Genomic DNA, 27,845 nt, shown 5'->3' on the forward strand with positions numbered 1-27,845 from the left:
CCTGTGTGTGTACCTCTGTCCAACGTATCCTGTTCTGTTTCCAGGGGCAAGAGCAGGATGTGAGGAGAATCATCCAGGCCCTCCACGAGTGCCTTGCTGCCCTTCCCCGGCAGCAGCTCTGCAAGGTCTGTGGCATCGGAGTGTCAGGACAGATGCACGGAGTCATGTTCTGGAAAACAGGCCAAGGTATGCTGAGCTTGGGGGTGATCACGTGCTGTTAACAGTCACCCTGTGATCTCAGGTGGCCTCGGCCTGCAGCGGCTTGAAGCAGGGTTTTGGTTGCCCTGGCCAGAGACTGAAGTTAGGCTGCAACAGTGAGAGTGCTGAATCCTAGCCACTAGACCACCAGGGACCAGCGGCCAGTGATAAGACTCTAGCCCGTCGGCTTTGTAGAAATGAATTTCCACAAAGAGACAGAAAGTAGTGAAACAAGTAAAGTGTTTATTAGGAGGAAAAAGGGTACGTGTGTATAGACACACAGGCAGGCTCAGAGGGGCAGAGGCTCTCAGAGGCTCGCGCCCTCGTGGTAGTTTGAATCACTTATATGGGGCATTTCTTCTGATTTCCCTTGGCCAATCCTCTTGCTTTGACTGGCTCTGAGTCCGTATTTGGTTTATCTCAGGGTCCTCCCCTGTGTGTGCGCACATCTCTTAGGCAAGATGGATTCTAGCAAAGAGGCCTACGGGTAGGTTGACATCACCTACTATGGAGTGGCACCCCTTCCCTTTTTGACCCCCGAGGAGCCTTTCTGTGCACGTGTACTTGGGAAGGGCTCCTTGATCTTGAGAATGAGGAATATGTGGTCTCTTTATCTTTTATCTGGACAGCCCTTAACGCTTCGCTCCGCTATTACCTTCATCTTGGAGTATCTGTCCGCAGGGGACAGACTCCAGCTGCTCAGCCTGGGGCCCTTCTATCTCCTGCCTCCCCTGGAACCAGAAGAGGGCTGCCAAGGGCTCTCTGTGAAGGGTCAGGTTATTCTGCTGCCTCTTGCGTTTTGTGTACATCCTGTCCTGTTCAAAGGAGGTAATGAAGTGAACTGTCCACTCACACGTTATTCATGAACAGGGAGAGGAGAAGAGTGAGTTCTCTCTGATTCTCTGTTGGGTTCAGTGGAGTGGACTTTCCACAGCCTCCTCTTTCTTTGTGCCAGTGCCTTGGAGCATCAGTGCCAACAACCAAGAGATTAGTGTAGCTGTAGATTCCAAGACGCAGAGGAAACTCTTCTGAATTTAGGCATAGTTTTTGTTGTTTAACATAATCACAGATATTTGTGATTTTTCCATTCCAGGGCACATCCTTTTCATGGGCACAGTTGCTAAGCATCATTTAGTTGGTCGTATTCTTTCAGGAGGTCTGCCACAGTGCAGAGGTGGGTGGCCTGTTCTGTTTGGCCTCTAGGAGGAGTATTAAGCCAGGAAAACAGCAGTGAGCACTTCGCATGCCAGGTGCTGAGCTAAGTATATTACCTGTGTGATCTCATTGAATTTTCCCAACACCCTTATGACATGGGTTACATTACTCTCCCTCTTGTGCAGATGAGACCTGGAGGTTCAGAGAGGATAAAATAATATGCTCAGGGTCATGTGGCAGCAAGTAGCAACTCCAGCTTTTCTCTTTTTTAATTAATCTTTATTTTGGCTGCGTTGGGTCTTTGTTGCTGTGCACGGGCTTTCTCTGGTTGCGGCGAGCGGGGACTTCTCTTGTTGCGGAGCACGGGCTCTAGGAGCGCGGGCTTCAGTAGTTGCAGCACGCAGGCTCAGTAGTTGTGGCTCGCGGGCTTAGTTACTCCACAGCATGTGGGTTCTTCCCAGACCAGGGCTCGAACCCGTGTCCCCTGCATTGGCAGGCGGATTCTTAACCACTGCGCCACCAAGGAAGTCCCGTGACTCCAGCTTTTGAACTCAAGTCTGTCTGACTTCAGACACTGAACTTTGAAAATCTCCCAGGAGGACCAGAGTCACAGGAGGACACACTAGCTCAATGAAGGGAGGACTTTCCCAACAGAATGTCCAAGGCAGGATTAGACTCCTGTAGGAAGTTATGAGCTCCTGTTACGGCAAGTGTTAAAAAAAATTTTTTTTTTAATTATAGAAAGTTCGACATAGACATAAAAGTAGGGAGAACAGCATTATGAACTGACACATACCCATCACCCAGCTTCAAAACTATCAACTTTTCACTGCAGGTGTTTTAAGCGTAGTATGGATGGCTACTTTGCGGGGTGGAGGCTGTAGTTAAGGAGGTTGGACATTGGATTCACCCCTCCTCTGCCTAGAGGATCAGTGATTCCGATTCCCCTGGGCCAAGTGAGTGGTGACTTGCCTCTTGGTGGCTTGACAGGGGTCTGGTGGTGCATCCTTTGATCAGTCCCCAGGGGGGGCCTGGGTGACTGCCGAAGCCCACCCAGGCTCTCCCCCTCCTCCTCTCCCTTTGTCTGCCTGTCGTCAGGCCAGCTGGGACCACGGGAGCTGCTCGGCTCCAATCCCCAGCAGGAGTGAAAGGCCAGTTCTGGTGTTAGAGCTGAACTCTCAGGGGGAGTCTAGGTTGTAAAAGTTTTTAAACTCCTTAATTTTGCAGTAACAAGAATAAACGTCCTTTTGATACTAAAACCCTTCCCAAAGAGGACAGCAGAGATCTAATGATTGTGCTCCGGTCACACGCCTTCCTTTCTGCCCGTCTCCTGGCCTCTGTAACGACCACACAAACCATCGCCCACATCGGTGGAGAGAGCTGCTTAATATTTCATGGGGCCCACCTGCATGCCTTCTTGTTTTGGTTTCAGTTTCTGGGAAGGAGAGCCACTGTTTGACGATGATACCTGCTTAGCAGAGTGAGTGAAATCATATTTGAGATCAAGTCGTTCTGCTTTTCATAGCGGCTGTAATTCAGTTTGGTTTCGGGACCTACAATATATGAGGCTCTGTGCTGGGCCCCGCGGGAGACATAGAAACAGGATGCAGCCCTCGTCTTCCAGGGCTCGCTCAAGGCAGTCAACACAGACAGGCACCAGTAACCTGAGCGGAGAGCTAAGTGCTTCCACAAGGGCGCCAATTGGAGAAGAGAGGGAGTGACTAGTGTCTTCTGAGAGGCCTGTGGTTACACCAGTTTCCACATTCCATTTTCAGGCTCAGTAATAGCAGGAGAGAAGTGGGGATCATAAAATCAAGCTAAAAGGCCAGCAGCAGACAGGGAGAAATTATTCACTAGTATATAGTAGACAAAGGACGAATATGGGTGCATATAAAGAACAAAGAAAGGACCAATGGCCCTGTGGAAAAATGGGCAGAGGAAACCAACAGGCAATTCCTAGAAGAGGAAATACAGATAGCTAATAAGCATATGAAAAGATGCTCGGTGTCATTAGGAATTAGGAAAATGCAGAGGAAAACAACAACGAGAAATCATTTTCCACCCACTGGATTGTAAGAAAGCAGTTTGAGAATGTCAAGAGTTGGCAAAGGGGGTGGAAAATTGGTTTTTTAAAATATCACTCCTGGTAGTATATATTAGCTTGGCCGTTTCAGAGGGCAGTTTGGCAGGGTGTTTGGTGGGCTTCCCTGGTGGCGCAGTGGTTGAGAGTCCGCGTGCCGATGCAGGAGACGTGGGTTCATGCCCCGGTCCGGGAAAATCCCACATGCCGCGGAGTGGCTGGGCCCGTGAGCCATGGCCGCTGAGCCTGTGCGTCTGGAGCCTGTGCTCCGCATCGGGAGAGGCCACAACAGTGAGAGGCCCGCGTACCGCAAAAAAAAAAAAAAAAAAAAATAAGAGAGTTATAGCAACTACAGGAAGAAAACTTCCAGCTGAACTAATATGAAACCCATTTGCTAACTGCCGGGGGTGAGGATAAAGCTTTTAAATTATACACTGTAAAAATAAGAGTTACTATGACTCAGTGGCCCTACTACCTAAAATCTGTTCAGGAAAAGGACTTTAACATGTATATGCAAAAGAGGCATAATCATGGTCATTCATGGCATCCTTGTTTATTGTAGTGAAAACTGTGACGTTTCCTCATGGGGGAGTGGTTAAATAAATGTTGGTACCCCACGCTGTAGAATGGTATGCAGTAGTTGAAAAGAATAAGGTGCACTCACATGTACTAATGTGGAAAGAATTCCAGGACATGTTGCTGGATGATAAAAACAACCACTAAAAAAATACATACAGTATAGTACTGTTTGTTTTTAAAAAACAGACAAAACCAAAATATAATAAAACCCAGCCCAAATCAACCAAACCAAAGAGAGTATGTTGTGTGAGTATAAAAACCCAACAACGGGACTTCCCTGGCGGTCCAGTGGTTAAGACTCTGCGCTTCCAGTGCAGGAGGTGCAGATTCGATCCCTGGTCAGGGAACTAAGATCCCACGTGCTGCGCGGCCAAAAAATAAAAAAACCCAAAAAAACTCTACAAGTGCTAACAGTGACAGGAAGGGGGCTGGGACTCTGATGGGGATGGTCAAGCAGGCCTTTTGCTTTATCTGTAATATTTGGATATTTTATATTGAGAATGCATTCACTTATCATTTGTATAATTTAAAAAATTTTAAATTATTATTATTATTATTTTTGCTAAAAAAAAGAAGAAAGTGAGAGAAAGGATATCCATCAGGCCAGATTCTGGAACAGACTGCCTGCACTTGAATCCTGCCTCTATCACTTAGTAGCTATGTGATCTTTGACAAGATTTTTAAAGCTTCTCTGAGTTTTATATGTCTTATGTGAAAATGGGGATAAATATCACACCTATGTTGTAAGGCTAATATGTAGATTAAAAAAATTAATATTTTTAAAGTGCTTTGAACAATACCTGGTACATGGTAGGAACTTCGTATTTATTTTATAACACAAACAAAATAAAGATGATAGTCCTAAAAGTAAAAAGAAGAAAAAGGGTCAAAAGAGTTTTGGAAGCAGATAAAAGGGTTGAAGAAAAAGCTTCAGATTTCCAGCTTTAGGGCTGGGATAAGAATCCCAGCTTTAGGCAGAAACGTAATAGTGAGGGTGGACCACCCCATCCCCAGCTTACTCCCTCTTCCTGGGTGAAACTTAGTAAGCTTCAGGTGCATATTATCTGTGACCGCTTCCCTGCTCTTCTTCTTTTTTTTTTTTTTTAATGATTTTTATTGACGTATAGTTGATTTACAATGTGTTAGTTTCTGCTGTACAGCAAAGTGAATCAGTTATACATATACATATATCCAGTCTTTTTTAGCTGCTTTTCCCATATAGGTCATTACAGAGGGATTGAGTAGAGTTCCCTGTGCTATACAGTAGGTCCTTTCTTTCCTTTCTTTCTTTTTTTTTTTTAAGGCCGTACCTTGGGGCCTGTGGAATCTTAGTTCCCTGACCAGGGATCGAACTGGACCCTCAGCAGTGAAAGCACTGAGTCCTAACCACTGGACCGCCAGGTCCTTATTAGTTAGGTCCTTATTAGTTATCTATTTTATACATAGCATTGTGTATATCTGAATCCCAATCTCCCAATTTATCTCTCCCCCACCCCATTCCCCCCTGGTAACCATCAGTTTGTTTTCTACATCTGTGACTCTATTTCTGTTTTGTAAATAAGTAAATTTGTACCTCTTTTTTTTTTTTTTTAGCTTCCACATATAAGTGATATCATATGATATCACTTGCCTTTCTCTGTCTGCCTTACTTCACTCAGTATGACAATCTCTAGGTCCATCCACTCCCTGCTCTTCTGGGTACTGGCCAGAACCCCTGAGTGTGAGTGAAGCATTGTCATGGGTGATAAAGTCTGTCCTATAACCTCACTAGCAGAGTAGTCTCAAGGACATGCTGGTGCCAGTTCTCCATTTTTGGTCATCTCCTTCGTTCCAGGTTGTGAATGGACAGAGGCAGGGGCTGCCCCTGTGTTCGAGCCCAGAGCCGTGAGCCACCTAGTAACGTGGCAGGATGGCCGGTGTGGCAGCAAGTTCCTGGCTTCTCTGCCCCGGCCAGAGTCTCATCTCAGTGTGGCCACGGGGTTTGGCTGCGCAACCATCTTCTGGCTTTTGAAAAATAGGTACGGACACCTGTTGTTTGAATTGGGTGACAGATTTGCAGGGGAACGAGAGTGGCTAGGGAGCTGTACCTCTAGCTGGCCAGCATCACTCCACGTGCTGGACTGTCCCTCAGTGAGTGTGGCCCAGCACAGGGTATAGTCACAAGACTTAGACTTGGTCTACCACTGCTTCATTTCGCAGAGGGCTCTTATTGGTAATCTGATTCTCACCTGGAGGGGGAAAGAAGAGACCCGAGAGGGCCAGGGACTTGCCAAGGATCACAGGATGGGTTCACGGTGGGATCAGGGCTGCTGAGAACGGCTGATGTCCTGCTTTCCCAGGCACGGTGTGTCCTCCTAGGAGTACCCTCCCCTAAGGCTGACTCTGGCCAGCTTGGCTTGGAGGGGTTGGGAGGTTCCGCTGCTAGGGATCCACAGCCTGTGCGGTTCTGGCTGCTACCCAGCTATGCCATGTCTAGTCCACACCGCCCACAGTTAGGTGCAGCACATGCTTTCAAGTCAATATTAAACCACGTTGAATTGTTTGGGGTATGAAAAACAGCCCAGAGTTCCTGAAGTCCTACGATGCAGCTGGCACTATTCACGACTATGTGGTTGCCATGCTGTGTGGCTTGACAAGACCCCTGATGTCCGACCAGAATGCCGCTAGCTGGGGATATTTCAACACCAGGAGCCAAAGCTGGAACTTGGAGACGTGAGTATAACTGTGCAGGCTGGCTTGAGGCTGAAGGGCAGAACCTCTAAAGCGGGAGCTTCAGTGGGGCTTTCCCATCTGGGAATAATGGAGGATTCCACGAGGCCAAGGTCAGGTTCCAACACCCTCCAGCCTGTTCCAGTCCCCGGGCATGGGTGGGCCTGACTGTAAGTGAAGTTCTTGGGGAGGGGCGCCATCCACCACACCATGCTGCCTGCTCCTCCACCGTTGCCCAGACCTAGGGTGGGCTCCCCAGTTCTTTCTGTGCCCTGAGCCAGCCCGTAGATTCCAAAGAACAACATCCATTCTTTAACATATTATTTTATTTTTTTAACTTTTTATTTTATATTGGAATATAGTTGATTAACCATGTTGGGTTAGTTTCAGGTGTACAGCAACGTGATTCAGTTATACATATACATGTATCTGTTCTTTTTCAAATTCTTTTCCCGTTTAGGTTGTTACATAATATTGAGCAGAGTTCCCTGTGCTATACAGTAGGTCCTTGTGGGTTATCCATTTAAAATATAGCAGTGTGTACATGTCAATCCCAAATTCCCTAGCTATCTCTCTCCCCCACCCTAATGTATTTTAAAATAAGGTTAAGAAATGGAAGTAGTAGGCTTAAGGGATGCCTTTTAAGTTCCCTTTAAGCAATCATTTGCCTTTTCAGGTCCAGCAGTCCAGTGCCCTATAAGTTCACTGCCTTCAGGGTCCAAATTCTGAGCTCTGTAATAAAACAAAAAGCACCTGGTAATTCAGGTAAAGGACTTTCCAGCATGTTTTATAAAATTGGCAGCCCCATGTTCACTAACCGCGAGTGATGGATGCATTTGGTATTCAGGAGACTGATGGGTTTGACTTTGGTTTGGCCTGTGCTAACCAGCTGTGACTTTGCTCTAAAACTCCAGCTTCCTCCCTTTGCACAGTGTTTGCTCTCCCTTCAAATGCAGGAGGCTGGATGCCGATGAAATCTGCTTCTTATCCAGTCCCTTCTGACTACCTCTGCTCAAACTGGTTGTGTTCTTCTCCAAGAGGCCCATCCCAAGCTCTTGAAAGCCAGGGTTCACTCTTTAAATAACCCAAGGCTTTTCCTCATGGTTTAAAAAAAGCCAAAGAGACGCTCTGTGAAAACACTGGATTCTGCCCTCCCTTCTTGAATGTGTATCCTATCGCGCTTTCCATTGCTGAGTTTCCTGGAAACAACAGAAAACAGAAAACCAAGCACCAGGTAGATATGCTGTCCACTTTTGGTTTGCAGACTGAGGGACGCAGGCTTTCCCGTCCACCTACTCCCGGACGTCACCGAGCCTGGCAACGTGGCAGGCAGAACTTCCCGGGCCTGGTTTGAGATCCCAAAGGGGACGCAGGTGGGCGTGGCCTTGGGGGATTTGCAGGCCTCTGTCTATTCCTGCATGGCCCAAAGGACAGACGCAGGTAAGTCTGTCTTTGGTTCTCTCCTCAGACTTCTACTGGGGCCTCCTAAGCCCCAGCTCTGTGCCAGGGTCCGAGGGGCACCCATAGCCAGCAGTCGCAGCGTCCTCTTGACCATTATGTTAAAAACATGAAAAACACCCTCATCCCTACAGGTGAAGCCCCTGCCCCGGGAGCTTACATACAATTCAGCAGGGCAATTTCTATCCTGACCACAGTCTGTGCCTTTCTTCTCTAGAGACAGGTGAGGGAAATGACTCTCTCTAGTTGGCTGGTTTCTATGTGTCTCCAAGACCAAGAAAATAGATTATTATTCAATAGGTTAGGGGTTTTGTTATTGTGTGTTTGTCAATGAAAGTTCCTCGGATCTGAGTAGAAGCGCAGACGTCCCTGTATTCCATGCAAGAGAGTCACAGTGAAGGGGAGACAGCAATCCAGGGCAGGGTAAAGGGCCAGATTGTAAATATTTTAAGCTTTGTGGGCCATTTTGTTTCTATCATAACTACTTCACAGCTGTTGGGGCAGGAAAGCAGCCATAGCCAATGCATAAGTGAGTGGGTGTAGCTGTGTTCCAATAAAACTTTATTTAGAGAGGTTGACATGTGAATTTCATAAAATGTTCATGTGTCATGAAATATTCTTCTCCTCTTCATTTCTTTTCAACCTTTTAAAAAGGTAAGAACACGCTACTGGGATTGTAAAATGGTGCAGTCCCTTTGGAAAACAGTCTAGCAGTTCTTCAAAAGTTAAACGTGGAATTACCATGGGACCCTGCCATTCCACTCCCATGTGTATACTCAAAAGAATTGAAAACACATGTCCGCACAAAAAACTTGTACACAAATGCTCCTAGCAGCCTTATTCATAATAGCCAAAATGTAAAAACAACCCAAATGCCCATCGACTGATAAATGGATTTTAAAAATGTGGTGTATCCACAGAGCTAAAATGCTATAACATGTGAATGAAAGTGAAAGGCCACATAGTGTATTATTCCATTCCTGTGAAATGTCCAGAACAGGCAAATCCGTAGAGGCAGAAAGCAGATTCATGGTTGTCTAGGGCTGGGACACGGGGTTGATTGCTAACCAGTATGGGATTTCTTTCTGGAGTGGTGAAAATGTCCTAAAATTAGGTCTCAGTGATGTTTGTACAACTCTGTGAATATACTAAAAAGCACAGAACTGTACACTTTAAAAGGGTGCATTTTATGGTGAATTTTCTGAATTACATCTCAATAAAGCTATCATTTAAAAAAAAATGGAAGAGACTTTCTTAGCTCCTGGGCCATACAAAAACAGATGGCAGGCTGGATATGGCCTGGGGGCTGCCATTGGCCCCTCCTGGGGCTGGGGTAGACTTTGGGTCTGCTTCCCCGAGCAGGGTGATTGCAGGCTGTGTGTCTCATTTGATCCTCAGGGCAGCCTGGCTGAGTGGGCCCACTTTGAGAGCCTCGCCTTGTTATCAACGGGAACAGAGAAGTCATTCATCTTACTCGGATTTTCTTTGTCATCACATCTTTTTTTCCTCCATCAGTTAGAACTATTACAATTTAACCTTGAGTTTAAAAACTCTGACCAGCACTATCCTCTGAAGCAGTAGTTTATTCCTATTTTAGTACATTCTTAAAAAATAAAATTTCAAGTGACTTTTTGTTTTGTTTTTGGTAGTAATTCCTCTTAATTCAAGATTAGGTGAGAGGGAAAGCTGAGATTCTGCCACTTAAAAAAATTTTTTTTTATTGAAGTATAGTTGATTTACAATGTGTTAGTTTCAGGTGTATAACAAAGTGAATCTGTTATACATATACATATATCCAGATTCTGCCACTTTTGTTTGCACAAATATGTGATAAAATCTTTTAAGGTCAAGAACCCCGTCTTTTTCTCCTGAATTTTCTCCCTGAGCCCTTGTCATCATGCAAAATGAGGATGATGATGCCTTTCTCATGGGGCCGTTGTCGTGATGCACTGGGATGGTGCCTATAAAGAGCCTGGCTCTTTCCTCCTACCTGGTAGTCTTCAAATCTTAGGCTGTTCCCTCCACAGAGAGCTGTCATGTGCCTGGATATAAATGTCCTTTCTAGATGGTGGTCAAATGGGAAGAAGCTAAGCTTTAGGCTCCATCTTCACTGAGCTGGTTGTGGTCTCTGGTTCTAGACTGGGGCCGCTGGCCTGTGCCCAGCTGTGCGGTGTCCATGGGCAAGGCTGGTCGGCCCCCTTCACTGACACTTCCCCCCGAGGGGATAGGTGGAGGGCATGATGCTTCTGGTTTATCGTCATGGTGAAAGTCTTGATGTGGCAGGAAGTCAAGGTTATTGACTTTCTGAGACTTGTTTTCACTCTCCTTGCCTCTGCCTCCCAGGAGGTAGGACAGTTGGATCCTGACCTCAGTTAGTTTAGCCCCAACAGACTGAGAGGAACAGGCTTTCTGGCCAGGTCTCGTGAGAAATGGAGGAGAGACTCCTGGGACAGTCTGTAGGCTCTGGCCTCCATCTAGAGGAGAAAAGCATCCCCTCTGTTCTAGGTCTGGGAGCGTCCCCCCTGCTGGTGGAGGGAGGTTGAGAAGCACACCTTGGAAATGAGAAGGAGGTGGTACCCACCAAAAATGAATGAAACCTCCCAAAGAATAAAACACTTGGGCTGAGGTCTGCCTCTCTGTGAATAGTAGCTTATTGCTGTGTAACAAATCGCTCCAATGCTTAGTAGCCTAAAACAGCAAACACTTATTATCTCACACAGTTTCTGAGAGTCAGGAGTCTAGGTGTGGCTGGATTGCAATCACACTGTCAGTCGGCTGGGGCTGCAGTCATCTGAAGGCTTGACTGGGCTGGAGGATCCACTTCTCAGCTCACTCATGTGGCTCTTGGCAGGAGGCCTCAGCTCCTTGTAGGTGTTGGAGGACGGAGGGAATGAAAAGTACCCACCGAACTGAGACTGCATCTTGCGACTGAAAAATGAGGCAGGCGGCTCTGTATAATCAATGTGTCAGTTTATTTTAGGGTAACTTACAGAGTGGGATCAGGCAGACAATGATCTGGAAGCATTGGCAGCTGCATTCTGCACCACCAAGGGGCCTTTGGGACAGTTTTATAGCTAACCTAGGACATGAGGTGGGTGCCTGGAAACAGGACATACACTCCTAAGTTAAGATAACTGAATGGGTAACTAGTCTCATGGGCTCTGGGAATACATCAGCAAAAGTCAGCATAGTTTGGGAACTAACAGAGCATAGAGGCCACCTGGCCCTAACCATTGTTAAACAATATCTACTAACTATAAAGCCCTTGACGGCAGAGAAGTGATTCACCGCCTAGTACAGTCCTGGGTAGGGTCAGCGGAGGGACAGGAGGGACCGTATGGGCTCAAGATGGGGTCAGTTATGCCAGCAACCATCCAGTGGGCCTCTCCATAGGGCTGCTCACGACGTGGTACCTGCCTCCCCTGGAGCAAGTGATCAGGATGGAAGCTGCAGTGCCCTTTTATGACCTGGTCTCCAGAGTCACACACTGTCACTTCTGCTTTACTCTCTTCATTAGAAGCCAGTCACTGAGTCCAGCCCACACTCAGGGGTGGAGGACTAGGCTCTTCCTCCTGAAAGGAGGAGTATCCAGGAATTTGTGGCACACTCTCCGACCCTGTTGTGACTTGTGGCCTCTGAGTTAGCCCAACAGGCCTAACCTCTGCTTTCTTTGGACCACATCCAGTTCTCAACATCAGCACCTCGGTGCAGCTGGTAGCCTCCATGCCTTCAGGATTCCAGCCAGTGCAGACTCCAGACCCTGCAGCTCCAGTCGCCTACTTCCCGTACTTTGACAGGACCTACCTGGCGGTGGCAGCATCCCTCAATGGGGGCAACGTGCTGGCCATGTTCGTCCACATGCTGGTCCAGTGGATGGCGGATCTAGGTAAGGGTGGCCCACACAGTGGTGTGTTCTCTGCTTGTCCTTTCTATGTGGCAGTGTCCTGGTGCTGAATGTGCTGTAAGTTTCTAGATTCTTGTCTCAGACCCAGCCAGATTCTAGCACATTCCCTCTGTCCTTAGGGATCTGAGCTTGTAGCCTTTCATCTTCTGAGCTGCCATCACCTACCCTTTTTTATTTTTTTTTTTGCGGTACGCGGGCCTCTCCCTGCTGTGGCCTCTCCCGTTGCGGAGCACAGTCTCCGGACGCGCAAGCTCAGCGGCCATGGCTCATGGGCCCAGCCGCTCCACGGCATGTGGGATCTTCCCGGACTGGGGCACGAACCCGTGTCCCCTGCATCAGCAGGCGGACTCTCAACCATTGCGCCACCAGGGAAGCCCATACTCTCTTTTTTGAGGCGCATCTTCTCCTCTAATCTTAACTGTGGAGTATCCTAATAGTCTCCTGGCTCTCCCTGGCCCCGCTATTACTTTCTCTGTCAGTAACCTTGCATTTGAGGTTTGCCTTCTGCTGGCTACAGACAGCGAAGAATAAAATGATCAAACATGAATGAGTGAAAAGACTGGTAGCACTTATTCCTGGAAAGTAGCACCTCTCCTCCTTCCTTGGAAGGGTCCCTGGAAACTCTGACGTCTTCCTGCTCTCTTCAGGGTGGAATTGATCAGGCCTTCCTCTGCTCTGCATTTACAGAGAAAGATGTAACCTCTTTCTTCCAGGAGAGGTTCCCTTTCTAAGTACTTAGGGTAGAAATGAAATTTCTGGCCAGCTGTCTAGAAATAGGGAGATCATGCTTATCAGATGCATGGGTCACTTGTAGGAGCTCAAAATCAGGTCATTCCAGGAAACATCGAACAGAATAACTAGGTGGGGCACAGGCCACAGGGAGCACCTGGGAAGTTCATACTGGTCATGCAGACAGGTGTTGCTGACCCACGTCAGTCCTTCCAGGCTGGCTGGGGGTGTCAGCATTGCGGGTAAGTTCTGCACCCTTGGCTGGGAATCCCTCAGGAATGCTGCATTTAAAGAACAGAACTTTGATCTTGTTTTGCCTTGAATCAAGAAAAGTTTTAAAGATGCAGAACCAGTCATCAGAACCTTCAGGCAAGCCCTTTACTCAGATACTTCTTCAACTGGGTTGAGTCTGTCGACTGTTTACTGAGTTGGCTGGTGTTTCTATTTATACAGAAGTGACTGTTTTGCTCAGCCCTGAAAGAGTACGTAATACTTAAGTTTTCTCTAAGATTTTCAAAAAGAAAAGTCTTTTACATTTTCGTGGTTCTTATTTTGATGAAACAGAGGGTGCTTTGAAGGCTAGTAGTTTATATAACTTAACCTCCTATGAAATGTCTACATTGTTTCATTTGATTGAAAAGAATATATTTTTTTCTTTCTCATTCCTGAGGGTGTATAGGTGAGTTTGTATCAGTTAAATGTGCTGACGTTGAGACTCCTTGGGGACTTTTGGCCATACATTGGAAATACTCGTGGAGTTTTAAAAACCATGTTTATGTCCTCGTTTCACCCCCAGAAAAGCTGATTATTTGGCTTGGGGGAGAGGAGTGGGGCCTGAGCACAGCATTTTATAAAAGTTTCTCAGGTGATCCTGATGCTCTCAAGTGTTGGTAAGCACTGATCTAGAACCTTCTACTCAAAAAGCGTGGTCCTCAGGCCAGCTGCACTGGCTTCCTCTAGGAGCTGATGACAAATGCAGAATCTCAGGCCCCACCCCAGGCACACTGAATCAGAAGCTGTGTTTTAATAAGATCCCTGAGTGATTCACATGCACATTCAACTCTGAGCTCTGGTCTAGACCGGTTGTTCGTAACCTCTGCCGAGGGGCAGGCTAGACTGTGATCAGCACTGTGGTCCTGGGATTCCTGTGACACTAATAACAGGTGTGATGATACTTACTGATCAGTGTATGCATTTGGTCTACTTAGGACCAAGAGTCCCACAGCTGTGGGATTGGTAAGGACTCACAGCAGCGCTTACGAGATCTCTCCTTGAAGATTGGGCTGGGGTCTGTAGTGAGAAAGGTGGCTGGGGTCTGGAGCAGAGCACAGCTAGCCAGAATATTTGAGTCCTGAGCTGGGAAGCAGCCAGCCACAGTGAGGAGAGGCAGCAAGTCAACCTATCCTTGCCCCCTGGTAACTCTATAGCCTGCAGCGAGGGGGTGCATGAACTCACACAGGCCTTCTCTGTTCCTGGCAGGCCTGGAGGCTGAAGAATCCACTGTGTACTCACGCATGATCCAGGCTGCTGCACAGCAGAAAGACACCTGCCTAACCATCACTCCAACAGTGCTGGGCGAGAGGCACCTGCCAGACCAGCTGGCCTCAGTGACCAGAATCTCCTCCTCTGACCTCTCCTTGGGGCACGTGACCCGGGCGCTGTGCAGAGGCATCGTTCAGAACCTGCACTCAATGCTTCCTTTTCAGCAGCTCCAAGAGTGGGGCGTGGAGCGGGTGATCGGCAGTGGGAGTGCGCTGTCCAGGAACGAGGTGCTGAAGCAGGAGGTACAGAGGGCTTTCCCCTTCCCAGTGTCCTATGGGCAGGATGTGGATGCAGCTGTAGGGGCCGCTCTGGTTATGCTCCAGAGAAACCTTAACCAGCAGGAGTATTAGCACACTCATTGGCCAAAGGACTGTTGCAAAGTTTATCTAATTAACGTTCCTCTCCTTATCTTGGGATCATGCTTTTCCTGGACAGCTCTGTGGGCAGTTTTAAGCAATGCTTATTCTCAGGCCATCATTTTGACCAAGAACCAATCTTCAGGGCACACTCTAATAATGCAGCCAGGAGTCATCAACCAGATCCCAAATCAGTGCCTTCTGAAAGAGACTCACCTGAGAGCTGGTTGCAAATGTAGATGTGGGATAGACAGAGAGAAAGGGAAAGATGGGTCACATGTACTGTTGGAAGAGTCTTCCCTACTGGATTGTGCCACGTGACCCTGAGGCCCCTTTCCCAATCTTGTTCTTCTCTGGCCACAGCCAGCTAGCTGGGGCAGAAGGTGACCCAAGGACAGTGATGCAGGCTGGCTGAGATGAAGATGCAGGGATCTGTGCTGGCCTTCTTGCCATGTACCTCCCCTCCAAGGAGAGCCTGCTTGGGGCTGCCATGGTTCCTCACAACACAGCTGGCTTGAAGACACAGAACAGAGAAGAAAATGTGGGTGGAATGACCAGCCAAGGGGACAGATGCTGCATAACGCCACCGTTCAGGCATGTTGTTCCCAAGAGTCTGACCAGACACCAGCAAGACTCTTTTCCAAGAGTGTGTCTGTGCAGCAGTGTGTTTTTACCCCTGTGCATCCCTGGGAAGCCTTCCAAGGGAAGGGATGCAGCTGCGCATGCTCCTGTTAGAGAGAAAGCAGAGAGAATCCCTTGTCCCAAATGCCCCAGCTCTTCTTTCTCTTGGTGTGGGCCTTGCTGGCCCGCCATGTGTGCCTGGCTTGCAGAAACATCCCACTTGAGTCGGCATCTCTGCAGGGATCCCAGAGCATCTTAAACCTTCCCGTGGTTGGTAGGATGACCATGGAATGGCTTCCAGGAGAGGGCCACCATTGCTGTGTCTACTTCCACACTCCCAAGGGTGATCCCAGGTCCCTGACTCTGAGGCACCTGGGCGACTGTGAGTTTGGGAAGCAGTCATGTCTCTTTGTGAATGCCACGTTATGTGGTTGTCTGAAACTCTTAATCTGCCTGGCTGTGCTGATTGAATTTCAGATACTAAAGTTCATTCTTCCAGAGCCTTGTCCCTTTAGTAAAACACACCTCTCTGCATTGGGAAGACTATAAATCTGGCGCTGCCACAGGGTTTGGGAGGTTGGACATAACTCTGGGGATCATTTGTAGAAGCCCTGCCTGCCCCATGGTTCTGCCGGGACAAGCAGCTGCAGATCACTCAGGAACGTCATGTAATTGTTCTCTTGGCCAGAATGAGTTGACACCATCATTTTGAGAGAGAAGTCACCTCGGGATGGGCCAAAGGATAGCAGAGAGCCCTGTCCATCAGGAGGAACTGGCCCTCCGATGTCAGGGAGGCAGCCTGTCTTGCATTCCCAGGATGCTGTGGGTAGAGTCTAAATATAAATTAGGAGCTGGATGGGTATCCTGCGAAGCACCATAACTCTCTGTCCCCTTTCCGCATGTCCACACTACCTCTGAGGGCTAAGCCTTGCACGGTCCAAGCTTGCCAGCTGGTGGTCCTGTTGTCATTTCTATTGCACTTGGCCTGGAGCCTCTGCAAGGGTTTGAGTACAGCTGCCAGGGCCTCATTTCTCCAGCCTGAAGTCATAAACCACTCGTTGCTTCTGCTCTCATTCTCAGGAGGTACCATTCTGATCCTCAGATGAGGAGCTGGGTCATTAGGGCTGTTTGCCAATACCCTGATCTTAAGCGCATGGTAGGCTAGCACTTCCCCACCTGATTTGCTTTGGCCAGTAAAACGTCAACAGAAGTTTGTCGCTTCCAGGCAGGAAGCCCTTTGGAGCCAATGTGAGATTTGCCACACTCTGTTCCCTTTGCTGTAAGTGACCTGGGGTGTCCCAGAGAGGAGGCTCTGCTGCCCTGGGTCCCACATGAGGGCATTGTGGTGTAGAGCCCTCACCAAAGAGCGAGTGACTCATAGTGTGACTGAGAAATAAACCTTTGATGTTTGATGCTACTGAGATTTGGGAGCTGTTTGTTACCACAGGATAACTTAGTTCATTCTGACTGCTACAGCCATGGTAGACACTGTGCCTGAGAAGTCCCAGCATAGACCCAGGTGAATCATATTTATGAAGCATCTACTAGGAGATGGGTGTTCTATCAGGCACGGTGATGTATTGTTGAATCCCCCTCACTAGGGAATGAAATAAACGCTATAACAGATTTACCCACATGCCAAGAAGGAGAAGCAATTCATTCTTCATGCAAGCGACATCGAAAAAAGAAACCTTAGAAAGTTTCAGTCCATTGCTACTAACAAAAGTTAGCGTTTTTTTGTTTGTTTGTTTGTTTTTTGCGGTACGCGGGCCTCTCACTGTTGTGGCCCCTCCCGTTGCGGAGCACAGGCTCCAGACGTGCAGGCTCAGCGGCCGTGGCTCACGGGTCCAGCTGCTCCGCGGCATGTGGAATCTTCTCGGACTGGGTCACGAACCCGTGTCCCCTGCATCGGCAGGCAGACTCTCAACCACTGCGCCACCAGGGAAGCCCAAGTTAGCGTTTTTTGAGTACCTACAATGGACTAGAAGCTAATCTGGACTCCACTTGTTTGAACTCATTTGATCTTCACAAGAATCCTAGAAGGTGGGTGTATTATCCCCATTTCACAGATGAAGAAACCGAAACACAAAAACGTTAAGTAACTTATGTAAGATCACGACTCTAGGATTCCCAGCCCGCTTTCTTTGTTATTCTAGGCAGCGAGGTCAGGTTAGGCAAATGTGTTTATGTTAAAGTGATTGGCCTGACCAGAGTGTGTGAATTGTCTGGTGTCACTTGGTCATAGGGCAGGTGCAAGGGTGTCGTGGGAGTGGTGGCTGGAAATGTTGGGCAGACGGAGAAGGGTGGTGGATGCCAGAGAGTTTGGACTTTCTCCTGTGGGCAGCAGAGGGGAGGGAGGGCATTGGGGATTCTTGGGCTTTGGGAGAATAGCTGGCAGTGTGTATTCTGGATTGGAGGATGGATGTTAGGAGAAGGGTCCCAATTAGAGGAACCTAGAAAACAGCCTGTGAGAGATGGTGAGGCTGGAACCAGCCAGGGGCAGAGGAGTGAACGCCAGCCCTCCGGCTCGCTCCCCTGTCCCGGCCACACGCACTATCCTTTGGCCTTTGACTACATACATATGATGTTTACGTGGCTTTCATGTTCTCTGTTTTCCTTTTCTTCTCAAGTGGACTGAAAGCTCCTTGGGGGCAGGGTCCCTATTAGGTGTTCTCTGCCCCGTCCTCCTCCTGCATCTGGACTTGGGCTGATGTCCACCTCACAAGGCAGAACGCTACACCTTGTCCGAGGCCTGACTCTGATGCCATCCGCCAGCTGCAGTCCCCCTGCAGCATATTTGCCACCAGATCACAACTGCATCCAGGACCTCGCTCAATGTTTGCTGTCGGCACGGCCTGTTGGCTCCTGGTTTGTGCCTGTTACAGGGAGCCCCACCCTGTAAGCATCAGAGAGAGCCTAGCAGGTCTTCCTCCTTATCCCTCCCAGCCTCCTGGAGGGCAGAGACCACCCTGTTCACCCTACTCACCGCTCTGGGTTTGCAAAGTGCACAGTGGGCCTCAGGAAAGAGGGTGGGTCACACCTGACCACTTCTCAGGCGTGATTAGATGAACAGGCCACATCTTTGAAAGTGAGATGTTCTTGGTATAGAGATGCTCACTGCGTGACTCATGAACATTAAGGAAATCTTGTTTTTTTCATCAGAAAACAATTAGTCACCACCTCGAGCTAATGGCCGGATACAGTTCAGCAGTCAGCAGATGCGAGCTGAAATAATGAGGAGATGTACAACCCCCCAGACCTGCCTGGAGACTTACCAGCTCACAGAGCCCATTCACATCCATATCCTTGCTAATCCCCAGCAAAGCCCCTGAAAGCAGGCCAGGCAGGTGCTCTCACCTGTGTTGTGGATGAAGAAGCAGGCCCGGAGCTTCAGCTGCCGCCCAAGTTCACGCAGCTGGCGTCTGACACAGCTGGGCCGCTTCACTCCTGCTTCCATTCTCTGCCTGCACGCCGCCAACCACTTCTCACTCTGTTCTGGTCCCTCTCTCTGGGTCCCAGCTCTGCAGAGCAGGGCTCAGCCATGGGGTGCCGAGTGGATGCCTCCCCAGCTCAGATGGCCAGCTCATCTGCTTCTGCAGCACACAGACCCCTCTCCCAGAGCCCTCCCCTCCACGGGAGCTGACTCATGTGAGTACCGCTGACACTCATGCACAGACCAAATGCGAAAAGGAAAGTAGTTTTCTTCCAGGTTTGCTGTTTTCCATCTGAATCTTGGACCCCTGAAGCCATTTAAAATTTGGGAGGCAAGACGCATAAATCAGGACACGATTTAGAAATCTCAGTGCAAGACTTAGAAAGCTCGAGACAAACTAGTAGTGTTTTCACTGTCCTTGGCGGGGGGGTGGGCGTTACAGGCACCTGCGGTCGTGTCTTCACCAGTCTCCCTGGGGCTGGGTCTAGCACGGCCTGCTCCCCACCAGGTTCCTCCCGAGGTGGCAGGATGAGTGTTCCCGACTTTGGTAATCAGTCTTTTTCAGCACATGGGAGTTTGCTGGTTTCTAGCTGTGCCAGAAAGTCTGGCTTCCAATCTGAGAAGAGCCCAGGTGGATGAAAAAAATCTATTAGGCTCCCATTGCCAGGGTCAGTGTGCCCCACGGTGGTAACACAGAGAGAGAGAGAGACCTGTGGCCATCATTGACGTTAGCAGTTTTAGCCTAGGTCACACCAGACGGGGCCCAACCACCTGCTGTGAAACCTCCAGCGCTTTCCCGTGCTGCCTCTGGTACCCATCAGAGCTTGGAGGGAGTGCCCCTTCCCAGAAGTCATCATTAAAACATGATCTACTTACAAAGAGTTTTAATGGGCACGTCATTACATAGATCCAAGAACAACACAGTGTTTCAAATTACGACCCAGAAACCACACTGATGGTGGTGAGGCCCAGCCCTGAGGTCCTGTCCCAACACTGTTTTCTGAACTTTAGTGGAACCACTCAGGGCAGGTGCTGTTCAGATAAAGCCGGGCCAGCGTGCACCTTTGGGAAAGGCACGCAGTTAGGCTTGGAGAAGGGAAACGGAGGGCGCCGGAGCCTGTGTCGCCCAGGAGCCGTTAAAATCTGCAAAGCCGGGTGCAAACATCAGAGAAGTTAAGGCCCGATACAAATTTTAGGAAGCTCCAGCTGAGACTAGTACAGTTGTCACTGTTCTTGGGCAGGTTACATAGCCTGTCTGCTCTTCATTTCCTCCTCTGTAAGGTGGGGACAAAATTGTACTCACCTCGTGAAACTTTGCAAGGGTCCAATGAGATAGTGCCTATAAAGTGCTTATCCCAGAACCTGGCACTCTGTCTGCCATTCTTGTTGTCATTGTGATCAAATGTACCAGTAGGCCCAGGAAGGCATCGTTTGGAGGAGGTGGGATTTGAATGATAGGATCTCAGCGTCCATAGGTCTCACCTGTCACTTGGGCCGTAACGGTGGGTTGAGTGGGATGGATGTTGGGCAGAGGGACGGCGGGGGGAAGAGCGTGGAGGCAGGCACCGTGGGTGTGGCTGGGGAGGAGATGTGTCTAGGTGACAGGAGGAGGTGGGCCACGGTGGGAGAGTGGACCGGGGATGTGGTCTCAGGGTGCCAGGTGGAGGGGTGGGGCCTTGATTGGTAAGGGGGCCACGATCAGGACAATGTTCTAGGACTAGGGACTGGGAGGTGGCAGGCTGGGAAGCCTAGACTGGGAACAGGAGGCACTTCTGGGGCTTCTGGTGAGAACTGTCTGCCAGCTGCCGTGAGGGATGGACGTGAGCCACAGAAACAGCCCAGACGGCGAGGACAGAGAAGAGGGTCGAGAGGACAAAGCATGCCGGACTTGGTGACCAGAAGAAAGTTGGTGCCTTTATAGGCAGGGGCATTGAGGGAAGGGAATGTGGGGGGAAGAGGGGTCCATCTTGGGATGTGCTGAGGGGAAGGGGTTTGCGGTCTTTACCTGGAGATCCCGGGAGGCAGGGATGGAGCCCAGGGGAGAGGGCAGGGCTGGACGCCTGGGTGAAGGAGTCACTGGCTTGGGAATGTCAGGTGGGTTCTTGGAGGAGTGAGGGTCTCAGAGAGGCGAAGGAGGAGGTAAGGGTCCCGAGGAGCACCTGTGTGGAGGGGAAAGGCTTGGCGAGGAGAGGCAGCCAAGGAGACCAACATGGAGCTGTCGGGGAAGGAGGAGAAGGGCCAGGATTTCCCCTGCAGCCCTCGGAGCATGTGCGGTACCAGGTAGACTCTGGGATGTTGTCAGCCCCACTGGCTCTGTTACAAAGGGGACACATTTAGTGACAAGTGTTGTCCTCACCAGAGGCAAAAATCACCTTGGAGGCTAAGGGGACGGTCCTGGTGGAGAAGTGTGACCCACCACTTTGCTGGACATTGCTCCTGGGCTGGCCGGTTCTCGCAGTGCCTTCCTCAGATAGCTCCCTCCCTGTGCCTGGGGGCAGCTCAAGGCTGAGACCCCGGCCTGGCCCAGGCAGCGTGTGAGCCAGGGGCTGTGCCTGACCCAGTGTCTGCACGGCACTGTCTCCATACTGAGGTGTATTTAATGCTACTCAACTGTACACTTAAAAATGCTTAAAACGGTAACTTTTAAGTTATACATATTTTACCACAATTTCAAAAAAAAAAAAAGAATGAATTCCAAGTTTCATTTTTTCAAAAATTAATTTTTTTTAAATTTTTATTTATTTATGGCTGTGTTGGGTCTTCGTTTCTGTGTGAGGGCTTTCTCTAGTTGCAGCAAGTGGGGGCCACTCTTCATCGCGGTGCGCAGGCCTCTCACTATCGCAGCCTCTCTTGTTGCGGAGCACAGACTCCAGACGCGCAGGCTCAGTAATTGTGGCTCACGGGCCCAGCTGCTCCGTGGCATGTGGGATCTTCCCAGACCGGGGCTCGAACCCGTGTCCCCTGCATTGGCAGGCGGACTCTCAACCACTGCGCCACCTGGGAAGCCCTCCAAATTAATTTTTATTGGAGTATAGCTGATTTACAATGTCGTGTTAGTTTCTGCAGTACGGCAAAGCGAATCAGTTATACATACACATATATCCCCTCTTTTTTAGATTCTATTCCCATATAGACCATTACTGAGTATTGAGTAGAGTTCCCTGCACTATACAGTAGATTCTTAGTCGTTCCAAAATTTCATTTTATTTTATTTTTTATTTTTGTTTTGGCTGTGCAGCCTGTGGGATCTTAGTTCCCCGACCAGGGCTCTAAGCTGAGCCCGCTGCAGTGGAAGCTCAGAGTCTTAACCACCAGACCGCCAGGGAAGTCCCCCAAGTTTCATTTTAATTGAAGCATTTTAGCTTCAATTTTAGGCACATATCAAACGACACACATATGAAAAGGTGTGCAAGCAGGGGACATGGTATGGCGTGGTGGAATGGGCCCGGCTTCCTGGCCCAACCAGCAGTGTGACTTGGGAAATCATCTAATTGCTAGATGTCACAGATTTCTCATCTGTAAAATGGCTATGACAGTCTCTACCCTCCCACTGTGCCGGGTTGTTGCATGGCCTAGGAGAGTGGGTGGTGAAATCTTTTTGTAAACTGTAGAAAGACATGCCGGATCCATGTGGTGTCTGCACTTCAGTGTCTGACTCAGGGGTCGGAGCTCATAAGCTACTCCAGGCAGGGCTACAATGGGCCTTTCTGGCATGTGGCTGCTCTTTTCAGGCTGTGTCTGACCCGCAGCTTATTGGAGTCCTATTGAGTTCCCAGGGGCAGCTGCTAGGTCAGCTTCTCAGGCATTTTGGGCGGCAGCCTGTATGCACACCTGGAAAGACTTTGAGACTTTTCTCAACCAGTTTCCGGGAGGGAATGAAGCCCTATTGGAAGTGATGAATTAACTTTTCCCTTGTTCCTTTAGGGTCATACTAGGAAGCGTTAGAAAATAAACCCTCATCATTTTCTGTGTTCTGTGGTTCCGTGAGGAACCCCAATTGAGAAAGGCCGGAACTGGCAGATGCAGACGTGCCCCCACCATCATCCCTGCCCCAGATCTGGGCACACAGGGAATGAGAGGCCCAAGAGAGCCAGGCACTCGTTCCAGGTCACACAGAGTTGGTGCAAAGGCAGCACTCAAAACCAGGAGGTCCCTAATTGCCAGGCCAGGATTGCATGATGGGTGACACGACCCTTTCCATTCCTTCTGCATTTTGAAAATGGAGCGGTGCTCCATTTACATCTCTGGCTGTGAAAGTGCATTTGCTGAGCTGTTTCCCCAGAGCACCCTGTCTGCAAGAGTGGTGGGTTTGGGAGGCCTGAGCAGCGCCCTTCTTCCTTGAGAGCTGAGGTCACCAGCTCTGGCTGGTTCTGGGCTGCGTGTGGCTAATTGCATTGTGGCCCCAGCACTAAGTGGTTTCTGAAAAAAAGGGCAAAAATGATGGGAAAGACTTTGGGGTCCTCTGGGAATCGGAGCCTCAGAAACAGCGGCTGCTACCATTGCTGGAAACGTTTTCCTTGAGTGCCAGAGGGCGCCCACAGCCCATCCCTGTCAGTGCGGAGCAGCCGCAGCCCGGGGAGGGGCCGTGGACCCTCACGGAGGGAGGCAGGGGAGGCACCTCTTCTCCCCACAGCAGCTCAACCCTCCCTTCGAGTGGAACGGCCTTCGAGCTCGCCGCGCCTGCTGGGTCTGGGGTGTGCCTGCGTCTAGCTGGTGAGTCCCTTTTGTAGTTGGATGTTCGCTTTCAGAAACATCTAAAAGCGTTGGACAGCATAGTGAGCTGTCCAAAGCTGGGGTATGCCTCTTCCCAGCTGTGTGACTACGGGCTGTTCAACTAGCCTCTGGGCGCCTCACTCACCCCATCGGAAACCTGGGGATAATGACAGTGGCTTCCTCAAAGCCCATGGTGAGTCTTAAGTGGTACCGGAGTCGCAGGGCACTTATCCTAGCTAATCGCGAGCACTGGGTAAGGGATCGTGGAGGTTGCTATTATCACTGTGTCTCATCTGCACCAGAGGCATCCTGGGGTGAAGAAGCTCTGGCTGCTGCAGAGGCCAGCGGTTCGTGGCTGGAGGATTCAGTGCGTAGTCCCCTCTGGAGTGAAGGAGCGCTGGGCCGGCAGGCGGGAGCCCTGGGTCCTCGTCTAGCCTCCACTCTCTGTTTGGGGTAGTGTTCCTCTGGCTCTTCATCCACGGGCTGCAAACCCAGCTCTCCATCCCTCTTTAGGAGATGCTCAGTAGGAGACGAGAATGATCAAGGCCGGGTGCTAGACCAGCTCCCAAAAGCCCGAACGGAAGCCAGACACAGATGGATGCTTTGGGCAGAGAGGGGAGGAGGAGAGCTGTACCCCAGGATGTCTCACCTGGACTGGGGAGAGGGGAAGGGAGCCCTCTCCCAGGTGATGGGCAGTGTCCTTCCTGGCTCTAGAGTTGAGAAAGACCCAGAGGCCAAACCAGGCCTTTGCTGGGCAGAGTCTTTTCTCGAGACCATCCTTTAGTCCAGATGGGTGAATTTGTGAATCTTATGTAAAACAGAAGCACCATCTCCATCAGACACCCCAAATCGCGGTTGGAAATTCCCCCAACTCTGTAGAATGTTTGGCTCTGACAGGTGCATTGCCATGGGGCGCACGTGCTGGGCACACCTCAGGCCTGGCAGTGCAGACTATCTTGTCCCTGTTCATCCCCCGCAGCCTAGAGCAAATGGCCTCTTAGTCCTTGTCCCTCCCTCTGTCCTGGGAGAAGCTTGGTTTCCAGTAGGGAATCAGGTGCAGGGCCTGCAGGGCAGATCCAGGGTTTGTTGACTGACTGACTGATAGCACTGTGTGGGCTGCTTCATGTTTACTGAGTTTGGTTAGATTTGGACCAGTCAGAGAATGAGGCAAAGCTGCAAGAAAGAACAGCACTGAAAGGTTTGTTGAGGCTCCTGGCTAATAGGTGCTCTCTTGTTGGACTGTTAAGAGCTGCTAGTTGGGAAGCAGGTTTATTTTTGGTTTTGCAGCCAGCCTTATCCAGAGGGAGACATTGCTGGGAGAGCCAGGCCTGGCGTATGGCCTGGACCTGATTTGTGTCTGTTGTGGGGTTCTGAGCTTCCTGGGATGCTTGTTTTGAGCAGGAGGGTGCTACAGGTTTGGGGCTTCTGAATGAAAGGGCATTGTCCCCACCTGCCTGGCCCCACGGCTGGGAGGGCCTGGTCTGATTGGCCCCCAGCTCTTGGTGTGAGGTCTGGGGCTTTTCATGACTGAGAAAGAGCCCTGAGCCTTCCGGTGGGGGTGGTAGAGTGCTAGAGAGGCTCAGGGGCCAGGCTGCCTGGGATCAAATCCAGGTTCCACCTTTTACTAACTGTGTGACCTCGGGTAAGTAATATAATTGCTCTGTGCCTCAGTTTCCTCATCCGTAAAATATTTCCCTCTTAGAGATGTGAGAATAAAGCGAGTGAATGCCTGTAAAGTGTTAGAACAGTGTTTTCCTTTGCACAGCATGGGCTCAAACACATCAATTCCTCTCATTCTCATTAGCCTCCCATGCCTTTTAATCGCCAATACGATCCCCATCCTATGAACAGGCCTCGATGGGAAGCTTCTCATGGCTTCCTACCATCTGAGCAGTAATGTCCACATCTTGTTCCTTGGCGTTCAGGGCTGACAGCCATCTGGTTCTGACCCCACTGACTTCCTCTTCATCAGCTGCTCTGGGGGTCTCCATCCTCTTCCCTAGTCCCAGCCCAGCCTTGTTCCATTTCCAGGCCCAGCTCATCTGTCACCTCCTCCACGAAGACTTCTTCAGCACTCTGGGCCCTGTTGTGGTTCCCCTGCCCCAGCCAGCACCTGGTTTCTATCTCCGATGGGGTCTCAGTCCTCTCCGTGCCCCCAGCACAGGGCTGGGCACCCAGTAGTGTCAGTGGATGGGTGTTGAATGATGGGATGCACACATGGGTGTTGGTTGGAAGTGGGGCTTTCTGTGGCTGGGCATACTTCCTGCAGCAGGGTTTCCACCTAGTAGATGAATCAGAGAAAGACTCAGGCCCTCCTGAATGCAGAACAACAGGCAGGAGTGGAAACGAGCCTGTAGTCATCGTCTGTCCTATTCACAGGATGCGAAATGGTAAGGCTGCCTCTTTTTCCGCGTGGATCTGGGCATCAGATCATAGCCAAGTTATTGTCACAGCCCAGCCACATGCTCTGAGTTTTCACTGCCTGAACTTTCACTTGAACATGTAGGCTTGAGAAGCCTGGAATCCGGCCACTGCCGGAACATGAATCTCTCTAACTTCCTATGGAAATGGGAGCCAGAAGGGTCTGTATCTGATCTCACTCCTTTCCCAGCACAGCTTTTTTTTCGTAAAGACATGGATCTGGTAAGTGCCCTGCCCAGGTGGAGTTCACGGGGCAGGGTGCGGAGATATCGGTGAAGCATAGAAATTGCTAGACTGCATGGTGGACGGTGCTAAGAGGGCTGTGAGGAGGGATGAAATGAGCTGGGCCCCTCTGGAGGGGGAGGGGAGCAGCACGATGAGTGCAGGGATTAGGGGACGTGGAGGAAGTGGCATCAGTGGGGAGGTGGCATCTGAGCGGTGGTGCAGTTTGGACAAGAGGAGAAGGAGGAAAAAGCACCCCCTGTGGAGGCACTGTGGAGGCCAAGGTCCCTGAGATGTGGGACAGCGCTGGGTATCAGGGAGTGATGGTGCCCAGTCGGGAGGGGAAGAGTAGGAAAGGAGGTTAAGAAAGAGTGGAAAACAGTATCAACAGCAGTTTACAGCCATAGGTGCTGGCACCAGCTGCCAGTGTAAGTCCAGGTGTTCAGGCCTAGAAGGCCCACCGGCGCTGAATCACTTAAAGTCTAAAAGTTCAGGGCCAGGATGCTTGAAATATACTAATTTCACAAAGATGACAAAACGTGCAAAAAATCCCCTGCAAACTCAACAGCTGCAGCAGCCAGGTCGAAGAGCAAAGGTAGGAGAGTGCGTGGCTGATGGGGGTGGGGGGGGCGACACACAGCACCCAAGGGCCCACGCAGTGTGGAGTGTGAATGCCGGTCTCTGCCAGCAGCCACCTTGCTCCTGGGGACTCACACTGCTCGGCTCTTTGGGGCTGAGCCGTCCTGAGCTCCTCCCCAGATGCACAGCCAGAGATTAGCCTCTCCTCCTGTTTCCCGTATTCTGATCTTGGAGGGAGGCAGAGCAGTGGTTATCATTCCTACTCTGCAGACAAGGCAACTGAGGCCCAGAGAAGAGGAGGAACCATCCATCCTGATGGTTCCAAGCTGGGGGCTCATTCATCCCTGGAGGCTGCTGGCCATGGGGCTGCTAGGCCTGCTCCCCCTGAGGCCTCTGGGGTGGGAGGTACAACACCCCTGAAAGCTTCCTTTCTGGAAGGCTGGGGGCAGGAGCTGTCGGACTTCTGGGCTGTCCTGCTTCACAGGGGCCTTTGCAACAAGGGCAGTGGGGGCTAGGGTCATGCAGCCCTCCAGCTGGGAGCAAACTCGATCTTGGTGGCTGCCCGCAGGCCGCCTCTCGGGCCACAGAGGATCTGGCAGGATGAAGAAATGGGGGAGCTCAGACTTACGGGAATCTCAGGACCTGCGTCAAGAGGACTCCTGCCCAGAACCCCTAGATGGAGACCCTAACTCCAGGCCAGCTCCAGCCAAGCCCCACAGCTTCCCTGTGGCCAAGAACCGCAGCCGGCTCTTTGGAAAGGGTGATTCGGAGGACACATCCCTCATGGACTGCTCATATGAGGAAGGTCAGCTGGCATCCTGCCCGGCCATCACAGTCAGCCCTGTTGTCACCGTCCAGAGGCCTGGGGATGGTCCCACCTGTGCCAGGTAAGCTGCACCTGGAGCTCAGCCTCCCGCTCCACCAGGAGCCTAACTGGCCCAGCTGGCTGAGGCCCCAGCCGTGGAGACACCATGTGATACTCGAGTTTATGGGCTGAAGGTCATAGAGCCAGGGAGCTGGGGGTCTCCAGAGGTCGCCTGGTCCAGCGTCTGTACTCATAGGACCTTCGGGACATGTGGCCACACATGCTGGCATATATGCTGATCCTAGCTGCTGGCTGATCTCTGGGTCCAGGCTTAGAATGCT

The 27,845-nt window shown here is 50.3% G+C and overlaps 2 protein-coding genes across 5 annotated transcripts in view; both read left to right on the forward strand.

Annotated features, from left to right (window-relative positions):
• Positions 1–16,748, forward strand: part of SHPK (sedoheptulokinase) — a 20,351-nt gene extending 3,603 nt beyond the window's left edge. For 2 of the 3 annotated variants that reach the window (XM_067717418.1, XM_067717420.1), the window contains exons 2-7: positions 45–186; positions 5,847–6,030; positions 6,572–6,724; positions 7,986–8,161; positions 11,865–12,065; positions 14,292–16,748. In XM_067717418.1, coding sequence (XP_067573519.1) covers positions 45–186; positions 5,847–6,030; positions 6,572–6,724; positions 7,986–8,161; positions 11,865–12,065; positions 14,292–14,704 — 1,269 coding nt within the window. In that variant the 3' untranslated portion in view covers positions 14,705–16,748. The remainder of the gene's footprint in view (positions 1–44; positions 187–5,846; positions 6,031–6,571; positions 6,725–7,985; positions 8,162–11,864; positions 12,066–14,291) is intronic. The other variant, XM_067717419.1, reaches the window with a different exon arrangement.
• A 133-nt stretch (positions 16,749–16,881) lies between these two features.
• The window catches only part of TRPV1 (transient receptor potential cation channel subfamily V member 1), a 34,552-nt gene continuing 23,588 nt past the window's right edge, over positions 16,882–27,845 (forward strand). The window contains exons 1-3 of one of the 2 annotated variants that reach the window (XM_067717398.1): positions 16,882–17,374; positions 17,962–18,979; positions 27,268–27,586. In XM_067717398.1, the coding sequence (XP_067573499.1) occupies positions 18,700–18,979; positions 27,268–27,586 (599 nt within the window). In that variant the 5' untranslated portion in view covers positions 16,882–17,374; positions 17,962–18,699. Of the gene's footprint in view, positions 17,375–17,961; positions 27,587–27,845 lie in introns of those variants that run through there. The other variant, XM_067717399.1, reaches the window with a different exon arrangement.

The sequence above is a fragment of the Pseudorca crassidens genome, chromosome 19 (assembly GCF_039906515.1).
Source record: "Pseudorca crassidens isolate mPseCra1 chromosome 19, mPseCra1.hap1, whole genome shotgun sequence".
Classification (NCBI taxonomy): Eukaryota; Metazoa; Chordata; class Mammalia; order Artiodactyla; family Delphinidae; genus Pseudorca; species Pseudorca crassidens.